At 52.2% G+C, this 22,275-nt stretch overlaps 2 protein-coding genes; one reads left to right on the top strand and one right to left on the bottom strand.

Moving 5' to 3' along the window:
* Window positions 1-209: 209 nt before the first annotated feature.
* CHC_T00001356001 (hypothetical protein) lies at window positions 210-3,563 on the top strand. The gene has a single exon (XM_005711724.1). It carries the CDS (start codon window positions 210-212, stop codon window positions 3,561-3,563), a length of 3,354 nt encoding a protein of 1,117 aa, XP_005711781.1.
* Window positions 3,564-6,837: 3,274 nt separating this feature from the next.
* CHC_T00008740001 (Polyphosphate kinase (fragment)) lies at window positions 6,838-12,845 on the bottom strand. XM_005711723.1 is given in 2 exon segments: window positions 6,838-9,680; window positions 9,681-12,845. The coding sequence occupies 1 exon segment, from the start codon at window positions 12,843-12,845 to the stop codon at window positions 9,681-9,683; it is 3,165 nt and encodes a 1,054-aa protein (XP_005711780.1). The 3' UTR covers window positions 6,838-9,680.
* Window positions 12,846-22,275: the final 9,430 nt, after the last annotated feature.

The raw sequence follows: 22,275 nt of genomic DNA, 5'->3' as shown, positions 1-22,275 counted from the left end.
CACTCTTCTGTTTGAACGGGCTGATTTTTTGTTACTTTTAGACACCGAAACAGCAAGAACGCGGGAAGCCACGGGTACACCTGACCCGCCCAAAACGTCTGAGCATGCCAAATGCGCAGTGGACGGTCTATGCTCGCACTGCACATGCCCGCATCCACCCGCACGCAGACATTGTGCACCGCGTGACCGACTCCCGCCCCGCCCCGGACATGCGCCACCCAAAGTCCGGCCCCGAGGAGGACGCCGAAGAGGACGCCCACCGCGGAAAGTTTAAGAGCTTGGACTCGTTCTTGGCACACGCCTCCGATCCACGCCTTGGCACCGCCCACCCCGCCGCCACCGCGGAGAAGGGGCTGCCCGAGCGGCCGGTTCGACGGTTGCAATCCGTCGAGTCGTCGCCAGATGTCTCGCGTTTTGTTCGCCAACTTCCTAAATCTGTACAAGAGAAGAAGAAGAAGGGGCGCGATCACCTCGAGGACACTACTGTAAGCAAGGACGTATCCCCGCCTGAAATTTCAGATTTATCTCCTGTCGCCAAACACATTGATGCCATCCTGGTCCCCGCTGGCCCACAGCACCCGCACACCCAGGTGCCCATTCTATTCGGGCAAGCGTCAGACGACTCGTCTGCCGATGACTCGTCCGACGACTGCATCCACCCTCAACCTCAACTTTCCTTTGACCATGAGTTGCAGTATCAACAGGATCTGGATGATAGTGCTAGTGATGCCGAGTACTACCACCGAGAAGGCGTCTTGAATGCCTGCAAGTCTGCCGCATCCCATCATGTCGCCCACCCCGAACCACACCATCCCGACACATCCTCAGACTACATGTCCTTTGAGGAAGTGGACCACCACTCGAGTGCGGGTGAGGAGACCGCTTCGGAGGAGGAACCATCCCCCTCACTTTCGGAAACGGAAGAGATAGAGTGCGTCCCTCACCCACGCGTAGCAGCACCAATTCGTGAAACATCTTCCTTGCTCTCTCCGCAATCGTCCGACGGACAAGTGGAGAGGTACCACTCTACCCACAATTCCACCCCACTCCCTCTTGTTCAAAGCGCAGAGGCAACGCCCCTTTCTGCCAATCACGTCTTGCCTGGAACCCGTGTTGACGATATCGCTCAAGCCTCCCAGCCTGCTGTGCAAACCCGCTCTGTCAGTACAGCCCCTGACGCTGTCCCGAAAACGTCAGAAACCACGGTGGAGGGAACAGTGCACTCGCCCCTGTCACATCATGCAACGAGTACTCGAATGTCGTTGACCTCAGAGAACAATTCGCTCACATCAGCCAATGCCGACAGATTGGATAGCCCTTCTGATGAGCAGGCAACGCCGAAAGTCCCTTTCACGTTACAGAGGGGAAGGAGGGGCAAATCGTCCGTCCGCGTCCATCACCCAGATTCCAAAAGTTTGGTTGCCAAGAGAGTTGATGACTATGAATCTTTCCTGGCACTAACAGAGGCCGAGATTAATGCATCTATCAAGCTTCCACTGCCTACAGTGACAGCGGGCGTTGCCGCTAACTTTGCCAGCAGCAAGACCGCATCGCCTCCTTCGCTTGAGAGAAGCTTCACCGTCGAACGTCGCTCGAAGCGCCTCACAAACGAAAGTCTGGTTTTGAGTTCCTGTACCACAAAGTCAGCGGGGTCTCAGGGCCCGATCAGCTTCGCTTCAGGTGCGGAGTCTTTGTTTCGTGCGGATGGCGATGGCGGTGAGGCTCAGGAGTTTGACCGATGCAACACCATGGAAATGCAGAGTCCAGTCAGACTGCGCATGCAGCAGTGTGACTCTAGCAAGGTCACGGTTTCAGAAGGATTGCCACCTTCGAGCAAGCCCGCAAACCCCACGCAATTTGATGTCTTCGATGCTCCACCTGCCGCTGAAAGTCTTCAAGAACTCATTCCTGAATATGTACCACGCGTTCAGCCTGACTTTGCCATGGCTCCACAGGAAGACTTCGGAGATAAAGTTAGGAGTCCAGACCCCAATCTCTTCCCAGAGTGCCCACTTGAAGAAATGCCGGAAATCTCTCTTGAGGATGACACAATCGTTCGGGTCGAAAGCATGGAGAAACTGCCGTCGTTCTCATTGTCACGTCAAGGCTCCTTAGCATCACTGCAAACCGAGACGTACTCATCACCAACTTCCCCAGATCAAAGCGCGGCTTCTCAAGCCGGATTCCGGGCGCAACGCCATGACAAGTGGCGAGCTAGTGATCACGATCTTTTCGCTGAAGACCCCATGACGGAATCAAGTACCAATACAGGTAATCTCTACGGACAAGCGGATACCAGAAGAAGAATGGAGAAGAGAATCACCGAAAACGACCTCGGCTCAGTCATTGATAGTGCATATTTCGAGAATTCGTTGGTCGATGATTTCGACAGCAGCAACATGATAGCGAGCATGCCGAGAGAGGGATCGCGAAGGGACGCTCCTTCAGATTCTGAAGAGGGTGAGGAACATATTGCCACGCCTTTCGCCACACTCGGAGACCGAAGCAGCTGGCAGCGACGGTCTGAGGAACTTGATTTTGTGCAACCAGCGGGATTGCCTAATAGAGAAATTGACAACAAGTCGGAGAAACTGGTTCGAAAAACTACCACTGAGTCAACTGCACTGAGCACTTCGACTCTTTCTGACAGAGAGAGGACCAAGGGGGGAGAAGGATCGTTGATTGGGAGGATTTTGCATTCTCCGATGTCGTCTCACGTCTACTTGAGCCCTGTAGCCGGACAGCCACTTCCTTCTTCTAAGGTTGGGCGATCTATGAGTGCTTCCGACAGCCAGTACAATAATTGGCCTGAATATCAGCCGTCAATCGGGGATAGTGCCCTCGTAAGCCCGCGCCACCGAAGTGACGTCGCTACAGGCACCACCGCAAGGCAGCGGGACTTGCTTCCCTTCGAGGTGCTTCATGCACATACACTGAACGATGACTACATGGAACGTGACTTTCCAATTCGTTTCCGAGGTCCTCGGAGAGCCTGGAGTAGAATCTTTAGAAGGTCGACAGCCTCGCGGGAGGCGAATGACGTGCGTGGAGCTGTAAGAAGTATTTTGCGCCTTGGCCGACGACCGCTCATCACAGATGAAGAACTGGACGCTGTGGACAGGGGACTGGACAGTACCTACCGGCATGCAAATGAAAAACCGAGCCGTCGATCGGGGACGGTGACAAGCGACTACATGTTTGATATTGATATCGAGCAAGACGCCGTTTTCACCCTCTTGAATCGGCTGTGCCTAGAGTCAGGGTTCAACGTCACAGTGAGGAGGCCGAATTACAAAATGAAGGTGCAAGTGCCGTGCGAAGGGACGAGGGTACCGCTTCTGGTTTCAATTCAGATCTTGAAGTCGTCTCTAGGCAGAGGGACGTGTGTGTCCATGGTGCGTTCGCGGGATGACCAATCGGGTGGGCCGGTGACGGATATTGAAGCTGCTGGGGTACTGCTGCGGAAACGCCTCGGGTCTCATGTCGAGTTCATCGAGGACTCTTTCTCGGAACTGTATATGCGGGATTCAGAGAAGCAATTCGGTACTCCTGCTTACGAGTAGAGTGGCAAAAACTCTTGGTCCCATCATGGGGCGATTCTTCTGTTGTCTGAGGTTAGGTTTTCAATGAACATATTTGTAACGACGGGAAGGCTATTTTTTTTCTCTCACTCCCGTGTGGTAGATGACTTTCCTCCGTAAATTCTAACTTGTAAAAACACATGCCATTGTGTGTGGACGAGGCTTCAAAATCTTCACCCCTTTTTTCGCAACTTGCAGCGTTCAACAAACAACAGCACCCCACCAATTCTACCTACTTCAAATAAAGCGGGCATGTCATGCCGCCAGAGGGGGTGTGAGGGGGTGTGATACGCAGCGGAAGTGATCTGGACCCTACGACTTCTAGGAGCTGGGTTACTTGATCTCTTTTGCACACACCAAGTTACGAACGGGAGTGCGCAATGCAGGGCGAAGCTAGAAATTTGAAAAATAGCCAGGTACAGTATGTTTTACTGAAAAGCTCTTGTGTTTTTGATCCCAGATACAGTACATGTACAGTAGTGCAGTACGTCAGGCACGATTTGCGGTAAGAGCAAGTTTGCAGACTAAGACTAAGACCAAGTACGGTACGTGTAGTTCGATCCAAGGGTCCGCTTTGGTTTCGGAGCCTGAAAGTGCGAGTGCCGGGGTTTCCTGGTCCGGACGTTGTCAACTTGACCAAGCATACTGCGAGCATCGTACCTTGTCGAAACAAGGTATCGGCCCGCGCATGCACGGTGGGATAATGCCATAGGCAACGAACACGAAAAATGGCCTCACAAGTCAAGCTGTCAGTGTCCCAGCGGGAGGCCGTTGATGCCCCCTGGGAAGGGAAGGTCACTCTAATCCTCGCAACAGCGGGCTCGGGAAAAACGTTGTCATTAACGTGGCGCACATTTAGAATTGCGAGTGAGCTCATTCAAAAGGGAAACTTGGATGCCCGATTGCTGTGTGTCTGTTTCAACAAGAGCGCTGCTGACGAGATGGCCGAAGAGCTGATTGAGATTATTACGAGCAGGCACATGTCGGGGAGCATTGCAGTCACACGGAACGCTCAGTGGGCAAGAAATATGGTCACCATCGAAGTGCGCACGTTCCATGCCTTGGGCTTTTGGATACTACGGAGTTCTTCAGCAAGCGAGCGCCAGACCATTAGGCTCACCGAAGGCAAGTTAAAACTCTTGGATGGGAAAGAGGCCCGGTCTCTCATTGGAGAGGCCCTGCGCGAATCGGGGGAGGTGAACTCACGGATACCGGAAAAGCCTCTTAAGGCATGCAGTCGTGCTTGCGAAAGACCGATGAATGCCCACAAAAGGAAACTATCTGATTGGGAATGCGAGAGACTATTGGCTCCAAATTCAGCCAGCAAACGCCCAACTCTCGGACACCATAGACCCACACCAAGCACTTACATGCGGTACCAAGAGCGCCTCCATGCGAGAAACGCCATTGACTTTGAAGACATGATTTGCAAAGCGGTACAGCTAGCAACCTCACACGAACAAGTAAGATCTAGAATGCGTTCTCGCTATACTGCAGTCCTGGTTGATGAATTTCAGGACCTCACTCCCTCGGAATTCATGATGTGCAAAATCCTTGTAGAAAAAACAAAGTCCCTTACGTTTGTAGGGGATGATGATCAGCAAATCTATTCATTTCGAAGCTCTCAGACTTGGTTTTCTCATGAATTATTGCAGAGCTGGTTTTCCGACCAACTCACAATTCTTCAGCTCTCCGAAAATAGAAGATGCCCAGGAGCAGTTGTAAAATCTGCCCGCGCAGTCATTAGCAAAAATTCTCGCAGATCTCCAAAAGATGTTGTTCCTGCAAAGCCAGATGGTGCCCCAGTGCGGATTTTCGCCTTCCGCAGTCTTGAACTTGAGCTTCAATTCATGATGGGAAGAATCCGAGCCCTGCTGCCCAAAGTTAAAGTTACGAAGGAACGCATTCTCGTGCTCTTCCGAACGAATGCTGGGCTGAGAGTATTCCAATCGAAGTTCTCATCATCCAAAATAGCGACTTCAACTGTTGTCACAGACCATGGGCGTGCTGGCACGATTGGGAGGAGAACTTCGGCGTCATTTGCTCTGATAACATTGATGTCGCCAAAAACAGATAAAGCCACCTTTATCTGGGCGGCCGTGACTGTTTCACCTCACTTAGAGAGGTCGGCCGTGGAAAGGATTTTGTCCACAGTGACATTCCAGTCACTTGTCAAGTCAGAACCTACTGCGGTTGGGGTACCTGCAACGACGAAAACCGAACCTACTAGTCCAAGTTTGACGCAAAACCCCAAGTCTTTTCCGTCCAAGTTTCTCGAAGCGTTGTCTGCTTGGTTCGAATATGAAAGCGTAACAAATGCAAACTTTCCCTCAGATGCTTCATATCAACCAATACGCAATCTTCTAGAACGTGCTGAACATTTCAAACTGAAGTTGAGAAAACTACAGACAGCATCCGACCTTGTGACCTGTGTGTCTACCATCTTGTCCTCGGACAGAGCTGGAGATCTTGACGCTTACCCAGAACTGGATGATAGTCAAGATACGTCGTTCAATCCAACTCTCGATGGAAGCATGGCAGGGCACGAGCTATTGACTACCGCGGCAAGGAAAATTGATGAGGAAGAGGATAAAGGTGATGTTGGCGGAAATGCAACGACTCAAATCAAATTAGAGGCCAAAACCAAAGAAGAGGACCAATCTGAAGAGGAGGACTTTTCCTCTCTATTCTCAAACGACAAACAGCAGCGATCCCAGAAGTTACGAAAGCATGGCGCAAAGACCACAAATGTTAACAGAAGCATACCTCAGCAGAGAGCTAGGATCGGGAAGAAGATTCAGAGGCTTTGCGAGATGTTGGATTCATCTCTCACAAGATCAGAAGTTATGCGTGGTGGAAAAGTTTCGCGGACAGAACGCCCACCGACAGTTCTCTCCACAATTCACAAGGCAAAGGGTACCACTTTCGCGTATGTATTTCTATGTAGCGCTGACACATTTCGTTTCCCTGTTAACGGTGGAATTGAAATTATGGAGTCGGGGTCAATTGACCTGCAAAGTCTCATGTCTCAGGAGGAGCGCAGGATGTTTTTCGTCGCGCTGACAAGGACGCAGAAAGAATTTGTTTGCACGTATTCTCGTCTTGACGAGCTGGGATCAGCCGATATCAGAATGTCCCAAAGCCCATTCTTAGCAGAAATGAAGCAAAATTTTGACAGTTCAGCGTGTATTTCAGAGACTGTTGTTACTACATCTGAAGATGTGAAGCATGCCCTCAAGACGTTTCGGTAGTATGGCAGTGATTCGGAGTTTATTCAAACATCAAAGGGCAGGTACCAAAACGAGGTTACAACAACATTTCACACAAGAAACAAGTGAAACTCTGCGATTGGGTTTGGCCAGGGGACCATTTGTATTGCTTGCGAGAACCGAATAGTGCAAGGTAATGAAGAAAATCAAAACCAAGATATGCTTATGGAAACTGGGACAACGCCTTCACGGCTAGTTCGCTGGGGGCGGCTGTAGAGCAGTCGACAGGATGATGCGTTTCCTCCCGACCAGTTTGTGATTCGCCAATACCGTGCAGAGATATTTGGCAAAGAGTCGCAGTACTCAGATATGAGTATATCCCTGGAGGCAACGTATGCCTCAGGCACATGTCGAACAACGGTAGATGTCTCGCCTGTTAAGTATTTATCGTTTCTTAACCCTGTGCTCCTTTTTTGTGACGGCTATTTTTTGCCCCAGTCGGGTTGTTTTCCTCCTGCTTCGGTCTTGTTGAGCGCTACGTCCCGAGAGTAGGTTCGTTGAACGCAGAATTGTGTTGTCGTTAAGAAGATAGACGTTTTGTCTCCAGGAGACCCGTACTTTTCGAGTAGTGTCCTCCCGAAAAGTGTGGGGTGGTCCTATTTTGTGATCGGGGCATAAACTTCACAAAATGCACACAAACGTCTCAAAATTCTCACAAGTTTTGTGAATCTCGCTTTGTTTTTGTGAATCTCACTTTATTTTTGTGACGTCAACATCTCGAAGTGCTCTTTTGTTGACTGTTTTGTGATTCACACACAAATTGTTTTGTGACTCTCACACCATTGTCTCACAATCATCTCCAACATCAACAAACCATCACAAACCCATCTAAAAAGCATAGCTGATAGCCTTGTTCTACAGACATTTTACGGCCTTCACTCTCGGGCTTGTGAAGCCTGCCTTATTCGTCGAGGAGTGCGTCGCTCAGAGTCAAACTCCCTCTCATGGACAGGAGAGGGCCCATGTCGCTTCAGTGTAGGGCGAGAATGCCAGACCGTCCGGCAGCTGCAGCAGATAGCTTGCCTACATGTAGAACACCACTGCACCTGGCGCGAGCCCTTTCTAAGTGTCTTGGGTCGCCCGTCTTTTGTCCCTCTTTTGACCCAACTACAGAGTACGCAGTAGGTTTGGGTCCCACTGACCTTCTCGTGCAGTAAATTCCGGTTCAACCTACGCAGTTGCGAACACGAAGGGAAGGGGAAGTGTCTCTGGAAATTAGCCGTAGAGGGCTGGAAAGGGAGATCTTTTTTGTGTGACGTTGTTCAGTTTGTATGCCTTTTGAGATGGAGAGCCTTTTATATGTGATCTTCGTGATGCCCTCACACAACTCACACAAAGCCATCACAAAATGCACACTGTCAGTGTGAGAGTTTTGATTTCAAGGTTGACGTTTGAGAGTCTTGAGATGCGTCTCACAAAACCATCACAAAAGATTCACGAAAATGTGTGATGTTTGAGACGATTTTTGTGATGATCACAAAACGTTCTCAAAAAGTGCTACAATTCAACAAATATTCACAAACCAAGTGTGACGAATAAGAAGATGGAGTGAGACGAATGAGATGACGGCGGCGAAAAGAGCAAAACTCTCACGAATCGTCACACAAATCGTCTCACTTCTTGTGACGCCCTAAATCGTCACAAACCGGAGCACAGGGTTAAGTGGTGCTGCGTAGCGATGAGTGAATATCGTGAAACCATTATTTTAAGGGATACTGTACAGTTCATTTCTGAAATTGCAAGGGTAAATTTCGGTGATGGTTTCCAGGATTTTCATCTTGAGTAAAAAATAAAGGGAGATTTCACGATCAGTAGGGGTGATATTTCCGAAAGTAGACGTCATTTGAGCTTGTTCCGGGGGGGTCCTCAGAACTATCCTTGGACTTGGGGTGCACATTGCAAGGTTTTCATTGTATGTGATTATCACAGCCGTACAGTACCCTTGCAAGGGTACAGTATGCTGCTCAGGAGTGAAGGAATCTCTTGGGATTGGTGGCTTAGGATTGGTGGAGATGCCCAAGACTCAACAACAATTACGAGTATTTCCACGTATCGCGTTGCCGAATGGCAAGCAGCGCATAGGGTAGTGCTCCACAAAGTGACAGTTCACAGGTATACGGTGGAGACAAGCCATGGGATATGTCCTGTGTGATGCCTTTTCGTCTACTTGAGGTCACCACTGCAGAATTTGAAGATGCATCCCTCGTATCTTCATCAAGAAAGATTCGACTGCTGTGTTTGCGATCTCAGAGCTGTCACGCAGCGAAAATCTTTTTTTAAGAATCGAAGACCGAGGCCTTGAGTCTATTACCAGCCACAGAAGCCTCGCCCTTGCTGAGGTCATTTACCTACCACCCACAGCAGCCTCGTCCTTGCTGGCTAGTTCAGGGGGTCTTGTTCTCTCGCCCTTCCTCTCTATTTTGGACTGAGGTGATTCAACATTTTCAACTTTGTGGGGACTTTTCCCCAGCACCTGTTCCCGTTAATACTGTACCTGTGTGACCACGTAGAGGATCTTGCTCACCAACCTAGCCCCCACTGCGGCACTGATATCAGCAGGGTACTGTGTACGATACAACAACAGTCTTCTGGTGACTTTGGCGCTTTGCACTGCAAGAGGCCGCCCATCTTCTTTGGCTTCATCCTGATTGACGATGCACTGCCAGAGGGGTATAAATGTCATTTCTGTATTGTATGTACGTACTGTTGGCACGAGAGAGAAACAAAAAAAAAAAGTTCTTCAAACCCCCGTCGCGAACAGGGTTTCAATCCCTGCACCATCCCAGACTCACGGCCAATTCAGACCACGTGATATACCACAATAATGACTCTATTGGCCTGTGCCAAATTCAGCCTTCTTCGTGCTGTCTTGCATCCTGCCGTTCGTTCCGTCATCAGTTCCGTTCATTCTCGATGAAGAAAGCGTCAGCCTTGGCTCCATGTGTGCTTCTCCGACAGATTCATGAACAGATGGGGACCCGTGCTTAGGCGATGTTGGCAACGAACCTCCAACGCTTCTCGTCAGAGGGGTCGATGTCATAGCAGTTTCAGATGTAGAAAACGAATGTCGGTAATAAGCGATAGCCCGTTCGATCGCGCATTCGGAGAACTCATGTGGTTTCTTCTTGAGGAGTTGCACTGCGTCCTCAATTGGCACCCATGTCCTTCTACGCTCCTTTGATGAGCTTGCAAATGTTCCCAGCTCCTTTGCCAAAAGTACAAAAGTCTGCACAGCAACCTGCTTCACCTTCTTAGAGACAACGATCCATCCCAGATTTGCCACTTCCTCACAACTTGATACGCCAGCCTTTTCACGTGCGACACGAATCGTAGCTTGCTGCACTGTTTCGCCTTCATTCATACCGCCCTTCGGCACAGCCCACGGGTCGTCGACGCGCCGAGCCACCATCAACACCTCCAATGCCCTCATGCTTTGTATTCCACCAGCGAATCGAATCGGCACCGCGCCGACTGCTATCTTATCTACAACCTTCTTGTTGCCCTTGATGTCAACTTGGAACCTCGGCTTGCTTCTCTTAACCATTCCTGCGTCGTCGTCTGTTGCACTGTCTGATATAGCCATTGGAAGAATTTTCTTTGACCTGGTCCTAGTGAGCTGTTGGTTTGGTTCTTTATCTTTAAACATGTGATCCAATAGTGCCTGATGAGGCGATGACCTCGACGGGGCTGTGTAAGTCGTGAACGGTTGTGCTTCATCTTCTTGATTATTGAATTCTGCCACGGGCTTGTTGTCTATGACAGAGGAGCGGGATGGAGTGATTGAGACGGATACTGGAGGAGACGACGTCCTTGCGGGCATTCCCTTGTAATATCGACCATCCGGTGCCATCCTCCATATCCATTGTTCATCGTTAATCAAGTTGAACGCCTTCGCCAGTCGCTTACGGATCTTGCGATCATCTATCGGCACGACTACCTCGACTCGAGCAGTCAAATTACGGGTCCGCCAATCTGCTGAGCCGATGTAGAATTTGCCTTCGCCCCCGGCGTGAAAGTAGAATATGCGCCTGTGCTGCAATACTTGTCCAATCCATGAGTAAACCCGAATATTATCACTCAGACCCTTGATCCCTGGTCGAAGACGGCACGGTCCTCGGACAATCAAATCGATTCTCACCCCAGCTATTGATGCTTCGTACAGCTCTTTGGTAATTAGCTTATCTGTCAAGCCGTTCACTTGACAAGCAATTCTGGCAGGTTTTCCTGCTCTGGCATTCTCAGCTTCATCTTTAATCAGCTCGATGAAGCGGCGCTGCATATTAATAGGGGCAACAAGTAGAGTCCTGAACTCGGGCTTCCATGAGTATCCAGTTAAGCTGTTAAATACATCGAGGACATCCGTACAAATATCCTTCCGACAGGTAAACAATGAGCAATCCGTGTAGAGCTTGGCAGTTTTGGGGTTGAAGTTTCCTGTCGAGACGTTTACGTACGACATCAATGTCCCGTCGTACTCCTGGCGGACAACAAGCATGATCTTACTGTGGACCTTCAAGCCTAAGACTCCGTATGTGACGTTACAACCAGCCAATTGCAATGAGCGCGCATATTCCGTATTCTGAACTTCATCCAGGGACGCTTTCAGTTCGATAATGACGCTGACTTCTTTTCCATTCTTCGCCGCCCGAATAAGTGCTGCGACAATTGGAGAGTCGTTGCCGCCACGGTAGATAACGGTCTTGATAGTGCGGACCATGGGGTCCCGAGCTGCGGCATGTAAATACAGAATTGCTGAGTTTTCAAAGCTGTCGCGAGGGTATTCGACAAGCACATCCCTTTCGCGAAGGACTTCGAAAATGGCGCCCGGGTGGGTTCGCAATCTCTCAGTCAACCCCCTGAACGGTGCAGGTACAACAGGATCCCTCATCGTCTGTCTGAACCATGGCAGAGGGACGAACGCGAGCGATATGCAGCTTGAAAGGTCTAGTATTGACGAGTCGACAACGTACACGTCCGAATCATCCAGGTGAAGTTCATTCTTCAAGTGGGTAATCATCTTCGCAGGCGCCACCTTCAACACCTCCAGTCGAGTGGCAGGGGCTTGGCGCCTGCGGTGCACCTCCTCAATGACAAAGTCAAGCAGGTTATCGCTATCTCCAAACGCGGCATCATCAATTGAGATCTTCGTATTCCTAGTAACTCTAAAGACGTGGGAGCTAACGACGGTCATCGAATGACACAAGATTCCCAAGTTGGCGACGCAGACGTCCTCCGACGCGACGAAACGGAGACTCGTATCGTCCAGAGGGATGAGACGTTTGCTCGCCGGAATACGAAACATGACCCTGCGCTTGGCGCGACACTTGGCGTTGTGCAAGATGACGTACAGATATATCTCATGGCTCTGGATGAGAGGAAAGGGATGAGTAGGGTCAAGCAAAATAGGGGTAAGCGCTGGACGCAGGTGCTCCTTAAAATAAGCGGTCATATCAGCGGCCTCCAAAGATGTCAACTCTTCCCCTCTGACGATCTCGACGCCTTGCGTTCGAAGCCTCGGCAAAAGCTGGGAAGTAAAGCAACGGTTTTGCATTTCAACGACGGTGCGGATCGCGACAGCAAGCTCCTCCTCGTACTTTGTGGGCGGGCGGACCTGGCGGCGGAGATTAATGGTGGCAGATTCAAGATCACGCGGGTCTAGTTTTGGGATGTGCCCCAAGCGCATAGCAAAGTGCTCGTCGAGGTAAAACGAGACGAGGCAAACAAACTTGAAACGATCGAGGAGAGGGACATCGGGGTCCAGGGCCATGGAAAGGACTCGGCAAATGACGCTAAGCTGGGCGAATTCCTTCGAAAAGACAATGTCGCTCTCACTGAGCTGCTGAGGACTGAGCTCGGAGAGTTCGACTTGGGGCATATAGTGGACATGATCATCGAACGGGCAAACGACGCTAGAGAAAGCGCGGCCCGAGGGAGACAGGACTCGGACTCTGCGGTTGAGATCATAGTTGGCATCTAGGGTTCCATCTAAGGACATGAGGCCCTCCTGAATAGAGGCGACTTGCTCTGCTTCCGAGACGAGGGAGGACGGGGTTTCCACCGGGAGAGCGTCGGGGTCATGACTGGGCGGCGTGACCTCGCCGTTGGAGGGAGGCAAGTCGTCTGGAGGGTTGACGTTGTGCTGCTTGACGGCGGCTTCCGTGAGGGCAGTGAAGTAGGAGGCGACGTCGTCTGCTTCTGCGACTGACTCGGCCTCGCCATGGACCGAGGGCCATCTCTTCTTCGGGAAGTTAGGGCTGTTGTCCACGGAGGAGGCGGAGCTGGAGGCGTTTGAGCTCGCGTAACCCCCCGAATCGGAGCGGGAAGCGGCTAGGAAAACCGGCTCGCGTTGCATGTCTCAGGAAAGATGGGGGGCGGGGCGGGCAGTGAGAAAAGTCAATCGGGGGAACAGGGAGTATCGAGCCGAGCAGGGGAAGGCGGTTGAGAATCAATGATGAGAAGCTACGAGACAGAGAAGGGGGACGGCGGAGGGAGGGCAATTCTTCTCGGGGCCGCGGGGGTAGGAGGGGAGATACGGTAGGTGAGGTGTCTGTCAAACGCCAGTCGAACGTGAGGGGCGCGGCAGTTGGCGAAGGTTTAAGTAAGTGGCTGGGATAGCACCCAGCCGCGAAGAAATGGCACCTGTCACGGGTGACCTCCGAGCATTCGCACGACACCTCTCGAATCGAGAGTCTCGCTGCCACGCGTGACATTCTGTCACGTTCGTTGTGACGCGCCTGCGGTACGGGCACGCGACAAGTGCTGTCCTGGCACTGGTACGTTCTCCCCTCGCTCGTCTCAGCGCGCGGTGCCGGATACCTCCGAAAACATCACCGCGTCGCAATTGGTCGATCCCAACCGGCCCGCCCTCGCATCGACGCTCCCTCGGCTCGTCATCGGCGACGCTTCGCCCCGCCGCCTCAAAACGCCGGCCGCCACAGCACGTGGCTTTCCGAAACCCCTACATGCCCCCCTCACCAACGTCATCAGCATCAATCGCGCACCACCGCACTCACGGCGGTCCGTGTCCAATGCTGCTTCGCCACACCAGGGAGAACCCGACCCGCGCTTCGCACGCTCGCCCCCACCGCGTGTAAAGTCACGAGCTTGACCATAACCCCGAGCCCAGAGGGCCTGGCCGCGAGACAAAGCAGTTTTAGTTGCAGCGGAGGGTTGTTGCTTGGTGATGTTGGGTATGAGCGGCGCAGCCTTACTCCTGCCATGCAAATTTTGCATCCGCTAAAAGCGGCGCGCCGATATTTCGCCGCCGGCCTATCACAACGAGTCGCAAAGGCTGCGAAAAGCCGCGATTGGCACGTGGGAGCCCGAGACGGAACCGGGCCGCCATTGGACAAACGAGGGACCCTGTGTGGCTCCGGGCCTCACACGGGAGATTATTGCTTTTCCACAGTTCCGCCCTGGGCCGACCGTGCCACGGTCTGTATCTGGCGGTATCACCTCTGGCCCGAGCAAAATAATTAACATATATATATGGGAAATATCACGATTCGTTGGCGAACTCGTGCCATTTGGCGTTTCCCCTACTGATCGTGAAATCTCCCTATATATATTTATATAGGCTTTATATATAAGGGTCAAAGTGTAGATTTGTATATATATATATACAAATCTACAAAGAAAACATAAAGAAAACATAAAGAGAAAAAGACATGATGAGAAAGGAAACTACCAAGAGGGCGGCGCAGCCGGGGCTGGGCGGGCAAGAGAAATAGACATGGCCAGGAGAGGGGGGCTGGCAAGAGGCTCACGATGGCGCCATAAGTACCACGGAGCAGCGAGACTGCGAGGTGAGGTACGCTCGGTTGACTGATAGTAATTACAGCCACTCGCTATTCTCCGGGGAGTTTCACCCCTATACACGCTAGCGTGTACAGAGACGCATACAAATCTACACTTTGACCCTTATATAACCCTTATATATGGGTCATTCTGAGATATATATTTATATATATATTTATATTTGCTTCTTCCACTCTCTCCATCTATGCCTGGTCGCAATTACAGCACATGACAGTGACATTCGGGAACAGTACAGTCAGGATCGCGATACTGTAACTGCAACACCTAGCCCCGTTACAAGTTCGTGATATTTTTTGCGCACTGTAGCCAAGCGTGAAATTTTTCTGAAATAGTGACATTCACATTCCCACAGTGTGCATAGAGTGATATATAGGGGTTTGGATTGTCCACTGGCTACGAGTGCAGACACGCGCCGAGTGCAGATATGTGCCCCGAGGCTTGCCGAGGGCACCATATCGCAGCACGAGGCTGCGTGTCTTCACGCTGTAGCCAGTGGACAATATGCTTGTCTACCGGCTGACAGTGAAATGCTCGGCCAGGTAGATGTATGACACAAGTCCACCAATGATAAATCGCTGTTTTCCGCCGCCGTCGCTGTCGATGGGCTCCGCCGCCGTCGTCGCCGATGATATTTCCGCGACTGGTGCCGTCTACTCAGACCATCCCGAAACCCGCCTCAGACATTCCCCAACACTCCCTCCCATCCCCTCCTTCCCCTCCCGTTTCTCTCCTAGCCCTCACTCAATACCCCTACCCCTCCCAATTCTCACTTCAACTCCCGCCCCATCATCAGACCCCACAACATGCCCTCATCCCCTTCGTCTGTCCCAGGGACGCCGCCTCCAGGTTCTGGTGGATCACATGCGACCGTTCCTGACACACCCCCATCAGCTTCCCGCCGGCAGTCGAAGGCAGCAACTGCATTTCTAAGCAAACGTATGCCGGCCAACACAAAACGTGCCAACATATCCTCTCTCAAGGCGCTGGCCCGCTTCACAACATCACGTCCCGGATTTTTGGATGCTGCGTTCAAAGGGGAAGAGCATCTGCGCGACCACATTCTCATGGGCGAGTCTCGTTCAGAATGGGAAATTCTAGAGACACGGAAGGCCGTATTTCCTGACTGCAACTACAGCCACATACCAGCGCACCACACTGCTTGGACGACCCAGCAGCTAAAAACCGTACGGTTCCATCTCATTGAATTCGCTGTAAACTACCGGTCGAAGTCCGGTGAGGAAGTCAAGCCAATTACTATGAGAGGCTACATTTTAGGGCTTCAAAGAGTATTCAAATATGAGTGGGGTTATGATCTAAAGCTTCTCGAAGGGGATGTTTTCAATTGTCCAGTAGAAGGGCTCATGGTTGTGCTAGACAACAAGTTTAGCTTGCAGCAATCGACGGGAGTTGTGGCTGAGAGCCACAACCTACTGTCGAAAGAAGACGTCATCAAGCTTTATGAGTCGCCACTGCTGGACCGCGATACGCCCATGGGATTTCAAGCACGTCTAGTATTTAGTGTCGCATTGATCACAGCAATGCGCCCTTCTGCATTGGTGCATTTAACAGTTGGACAAGTGCAGAAAATAACTTGTGGCGGGGAGCAGGTGTGGAAAATATGTGGAGTTATTGGCAGCCGCGTGGGTGCTTCGAAAACGGCGACGGGAGGGTGGAAGGCTGTCCAGGACAAGCCTCAGGAGGTGTGCGTTTGGAACAGGACGTGTCTCGGCGGCAAGCTCAATTTATTTGAGGATCTCGAAGACTACATGCGGATTAGGAACTCGCTCGATTGCGGAAGCGACCGATTCTTTTTGGCAGCTAATGCTCGCGCAACGACGTTTGAAAACTTTTTCAAGCGCCAGCACCTAGGCCGGAATGCATTTGCACGTATTGTGGGGAGCATCTGTAGAAAGGAGGGAATTACAGGGACTGGAGTCAAGCAAGGTATGACGTTGCATGGATTGAGAGGCTCTGTGGTGACGTTGCTGTTCGAGGACGGCCAGAACGATGTGAATGTTGCAATGAGAACAGGACACCGTGATCTGTCGTCATTGAAAAGCTACCACAACCTACGAGGTGCTCGCGGAATGCAGCAACAAGCCGCAATTTTTGGAGACTCAAATGCGAAACGTCAGAAGGTGGAGGTCGGGTGTGAAGAGCAGGCGGCGCAGGACGGACAAGAAAACTTAGCAGCAGGCGACGAGGTGGAGGAATGTTTTCAGGAAGGTGGCACAGAAAAAGAAGACAGAAATATGCGCCTTTTATCTGGCGTCCAGAATATCAGCGGGGGCGTTTTCACTATTAATGTGAACAATCACTACCGCTAAGACTACTTTTGGTATGTCGCATCGTCAGTAGTGTTCTCTATAGTACGCTCGAGTAAACTTTGTCGTCCTGATTTGTCTGCACAGTAGTGCAGACAAATAAGGGCCTTGCCCTACTGTGTTCGATTTTGTTAAGCTTGTTGCCCGAATTGTCGCCGCGGTAGTGCAGACAAATCAGGGCCTTACGTTTGTCCCGTATGTCACGGTGCGTATGTCCCCCTCAACCGGTAGACAACACTCCTAGGAATCACGTCACAACTCTAAGGTGATTTTTTTTGCACTGGCAAAGCGTGAAAGTTTATGAAATAGTGACATTCACGTTCTGACAGTGAGCAACGTGATATCACTTTTGGAATCACGCCGAAGATCGTGCGGCATTCACTATACGCCACCCAGATATCACGTTCTCTCCTAGAAACGGCAATCCAGCTCTCGCCTCCCCCTGCAACCCTCTCCGCCCTTGCACTATCTGTCTTCCCTTGCGAGCAGCCCTTCCTTCCCCCTTCGACTCTCCGTTTACTCACTGGGCTGCACCGCATCTCCTCTCCTTTCGGACCAGCTTATTACCCTCTCCCGCTACAATTCCAATACCCGTCACATTTGTCAGCTGTATTTGATTATCAACGAAAGAACATAGAGTTCTGAATTCTGTATTTTGACATGATGTTGTGGCAGGTTTTGTACTTTCGAAAGAACTACAAATACACGAAGGCAGTGTTCTGATACATTCCTGCACGTTTATTCCGTATATATGAACTAGACGTTCATCAATATGATTTAGAGTGCTTTTATACGTGCCATTTTTACGAGTCCTCATGGGGACTTCTCTCATGAGAATTCTTTAATGGCCTTCCCGGTTGCAATACCATTTCGGTTTGTCGTGCAATTACTGCATCTGTTACTTTGGCTCGCGATAGAACTTCTGTCGTGTGCCAAGATATCCAACATGCTTTGCAAACAACTTGACGGCAAACACTACACCATTTTATGGTTCTGCCCCCTCCAGGTCTTTTGTCTTTTTTCTCGTCTACCTCGAACACATAAGACAAATTACATAACTTGCAATACACATTCTTTCCCCCTTTCTTGACGTGGGCTCCAATATTGGACAGACGTCGTTCTCGATCGGACTGCCTGTTGTATTTTGATATTATATTGCGCTTGTACAGAGGACTAACAGACGCAGTCGAATTATAATCTGTTACCTGTCCCGAAACAGCCACCTCTGTTGTCAAGCTGTTGTATTTTTCGTAATACTCTTCTGCTAGACGCCTTGCAAAATCCGCGAAAGAGCAGCACCTGGAGACTTTCTTTCGTACTGCGTTATAAACAGGGTCTTTTCCACTTTTTGTACACATCTGTATCTGCGAGTGAACCATTCCTTTTTGCGATAGATAGTCTGTTTAAAACTGCAGCGTTATTGATTTTGAGAGCATATGAGACGTCCAATGACACTAACTATTGGATTCTCGGAGGAATTTGTGTAGGTTAAACTTTTGAGTGCCCTGCTGAACTCATCTACTCCTCCTTTCAGGTTGTTCCAGAAAACCAAAGCTGCAGGTCGTATCATTCGGGCGGGGGTAGGGGTCCTGACTCCTCAGCATGCTTTTTGTACGCGTGATTTAGACTGTAAAAATTTGCGTATGAGAACAGACCCGTTGCGTAACTTTCTTTTAACATTCCATCGTACTCCTTTGAGATATGTTCTGCTTCTTTCTCGATCTAAGAGAATCAGCTTAGTGTCAATGATCGTATGCAATATATGTACTCACTTTGTAGAGATGTACTGAATTGACGGAGAGTGGCGTAAATAATCTCTCCTACTCCACAGTTTCTGCCTTTCCCAACCACAAAGAGTACATGCTTCACATTCATCGCGCATGCATGATGTAAGCACTGAGATCTATACGCCGGTGTCGGCACGAGCTAAAAAATTTATCCCTCGCACATGAGTCACTCCCGATATTGTTCAAAACAGTTAGTTCTGAAAACGATTGAAGCCGCACTCTTGCTGCCTCAATTGTGTTGGGAGCGGTCATGGTCTTAATTTCGACCGCTGCTACAAACGAATCTCCCTCAGCATTCGAAAAAGCAATCACCGCGTCTGGCGAGTCAGCAAGAGCCGGTACTGTTTCCGAACCCACCAGACCCGTCGCTCTTACATATTCAATTGTCAGTTTATGGCAGGGCTCTGAGTGTAGTATAACCCCCCCTGGGGCTTTTTAGTTAGATTAGATCAACAACGGGATCTAGTGCTGTAGAGCCCGATGCTCTACAGTACTACTGCGCGTGGCCACGTGTACCCCTCGGGTACCGGGCGCACGCGTTTACACGTGCACACGTGTACCGCGCAGGATGGAAGCGCGCGCACACACGTGTACTGCCAGCCACGATGGCTGACAGTATTACAGTACGGTCCGATCTGTACTACAGTAGTCCACTACAGTACTTCGGTACTGTAGTGTTATAGATTGTTTTGTATATTAAATATGGAGGGGACCGGCGGCGGTGGAGGAGGACAAGAACGGACTTGTGACCCACCGACCGTCAAGGTCCGACTTCCCGCTTATTCGAAGGCAACGCTCGCTAATTATCTTAGAGCGGCACCGAGCGCGGGTTGAAGACGCGCGCGGTGCGCCCACGAGCCGGCTCCGTCTCCGCCCGTCGGTACTGGATCGTTACCCAGTACCGCGCCGGGGTGTCGAGACGTCGAACCGCTCGCGCGTACCGGCGTCCTCCCCGTTCCCGCTCTACCACGCTACCCGGGCCCGCTGCCCGGTGGCGTTAGCTGGAGTCCCGCTTCACCCCTGTCTTCCCGATCGACAAGGGTCTCGGTCGAACTGCGCATACACCCCTATCGCTGGGGGTGTTTATGCTACAGTGGTCTCCCGACCTAGAAGACCCTGGAGTCCGATCTCCGAGAAGACTTCCGCTTCCCTCCGCGAACCGATCGCGTCGAGATGAGCAAAGAGCTCGAGCCCTCGATCCGCTCCGAAGCGGCGGATCTGAGTCTGGCCGCTGTGCAGTCCCCATCCGCCCCGTCGGGCGACGGCGACGCAGGTCCTCGTGACCGCGAACCGTCGCTCGGATCCTCCAAGGAAAGAGCGGCGGCGATGTTCGAACGCATAGCCGAATACATCGAGGAAGTCCGTACTTCCCTTCGGATCGATGTATCGGACCATGTATACACTCGATGTATGGCTGAACTCCGCTCCCTGCGGGAAGGGAGGTTCGATAGAGTGACGCAGTCCTTAGAGAATCTCCGAGCACTGATCGACGAGTTACACTCGCAAATAGTGCTCGTCGAAGACTCCCGTTTCGCCTCGCCCGGACCGTCCGGGCAAGGTCGCCCTGAGAGGCCGACCTCGGTGAGACGACCCGAGGACCGAACTTCTCCGTCCGCAGAGCAATTAGGTGCGTTCGCGCACCTCTCCGCTGAGCTCAACGCCACTCGTCGGCGTGCTCGTGACATGGAACGTACCATGGCCGAAGGGCTACCCGGTGCCCCTTCGAGAGGGCCCGGTGGTACCGTACCTCCGAGCGCCGCCGCCCCCGAAGGTTGGTGTCCGACTGGTGCCGCTACCAGTCGGACTGCAGAAGGAAGCCGTCCTCCGATAGACGCGAACTTCGCGTCTGAGACCCAAGCCTTGCCGCCTATCGCCGGAAGTAGGCGGCAAGTGGACCGCGTATCGTACGCGGACGAAAAGGACCGTGGAGGAGCCGTCCGCGGATCCGGAGAACCGATGTTCTCCGTCGATCCCCGCTGGGGCGGCTACCCGCCGGCGAGTTACGCCGAGCATCCAGGTCCGGTAGACGTCCGTACGCTACCGGTTACCTCCTTCGGCACGCTGGGTCCCGCTGAACCCGGGCTCGAGCCGGTACATACGATGATCCAAGAGTTCAGCGCCGTTGCTGACTATCGTATGTACCGCTTGGACAACACCTCGAGGCTCGTTACCTCGGGTGACGCGGGACGGATCGCGAAGTACGTCCAACGCTGTCGTGGGATCCGTCCCACGATGTGCAGCTTCGACGGTACCGACCCGATCCAGCTGCTGCCGTTCTTGAAGGATATCCGAATCACCTTCAACTCGCAACACCTGACCGAAGGTGTTGCGGTACGAGTCCTCGCTCACTTCCTCGAGCGCGACGCGGAGCGCCTGTATACGAGTTATACGATGCGTGGCCTCCGCGCCGGCCAGCTCCACGACGACGTGAGCTGGCCGGGGCTCGTGAATCAATTCTTGAAACGCTACCTCACGGACGACGTGTTGGGTGAAGCGTACGACGCTGTCGCTACGGTGCGACAGCAATCGCATGAGCCGGAAAGCACGGTTGCTGACCGACTCGAGACTGCCGTGTTCCGATACACGGCAGTCTTCTCCGAACAGTCCTTCGCGCACTACTTCGTGCGGGGACTTGCACCGGCAACCCGTGCCGCAGTATCCGAAACTGTGCAAAGGCTGCCAGGCAGTCAGAAGACCGATCTTCCGACCATCCGCCGTATCGCCACGGCGGAAGGTACAACGTACCGCGCTCGGCGCGGTTTACCTCTGCCGGATCCGAAACCGACAGGGAGGGCTGGCAGGATTACGAAGTCCGCTGCGACAAGTTCGCCCGCCTCGACCCTCCATATCGGGGAGGATGAGTGGCAGGCCGACCCTGTCCTCATTACGCAAGGAGCAGGGCCCATGGGGGCACGAACCCCCTCACCGATGTCGACCGGAACGACATCGAGTTACGGGACCGCATTCGCGGCCACTCCGAGAGTGACAAGGGGCACGGACCCCCGCGTCGCCGAGCTCGATATCTCGAGTCGAGATAAGGGAAGCGCCTCGCCTCGCGTGCCCCTCCTCACCGATGAGAAGGCGCGGCACGCGGCGACCTTCGCCTCAACGGACGGCAGCGCGTACGTGTGCTGGCTATGCCTTCGTACGGGCATGCCATGTACGCGTGCCCGTTCCTGTTGCCGGAACAACGAATGTTCACGGCGTACAGGAACTACCGCTACCAGATGGAGACGCGCCCCGGTGCGCGTAATCTCCTCGCGCAAGCGACGGGCGAGGGCCGTCCCCCGCGTCAAGGTTTCCCGAACCGATCGGGTGGGGGCGCACGCTTCGCCCCCCGTGGAGGCGGGTACCGTCGTAACGAAGTCGATCGTCGGGATCGACCCGCCTACCGCCAGGCGGACACACGATACCCGCGCCAAGAGGAGAGAGGGGACCGATGCCGTTCTCGGTTACCCCAACAGGTGCAAATTGGGATAATGTACCTGCAAGACTG

This window comes from Chondrus crispus, genomic scaffold (genome assembly GCF_000350225.1).
Source record: "Chondrus crispus Stackhouse genomic scaffold, scaffold_1, whole genome shotgun sequence".
NCBI lineage: Eukaryota > Rhodophyta > Florideophyceae > Gigartinales > Gigartinaceae > Chondrus > Chondrus crispus.
Note: the sequence above shows the minus strand (reverse complement) of the source record. Positions and strands in the feature narration are given on the sequence as shown.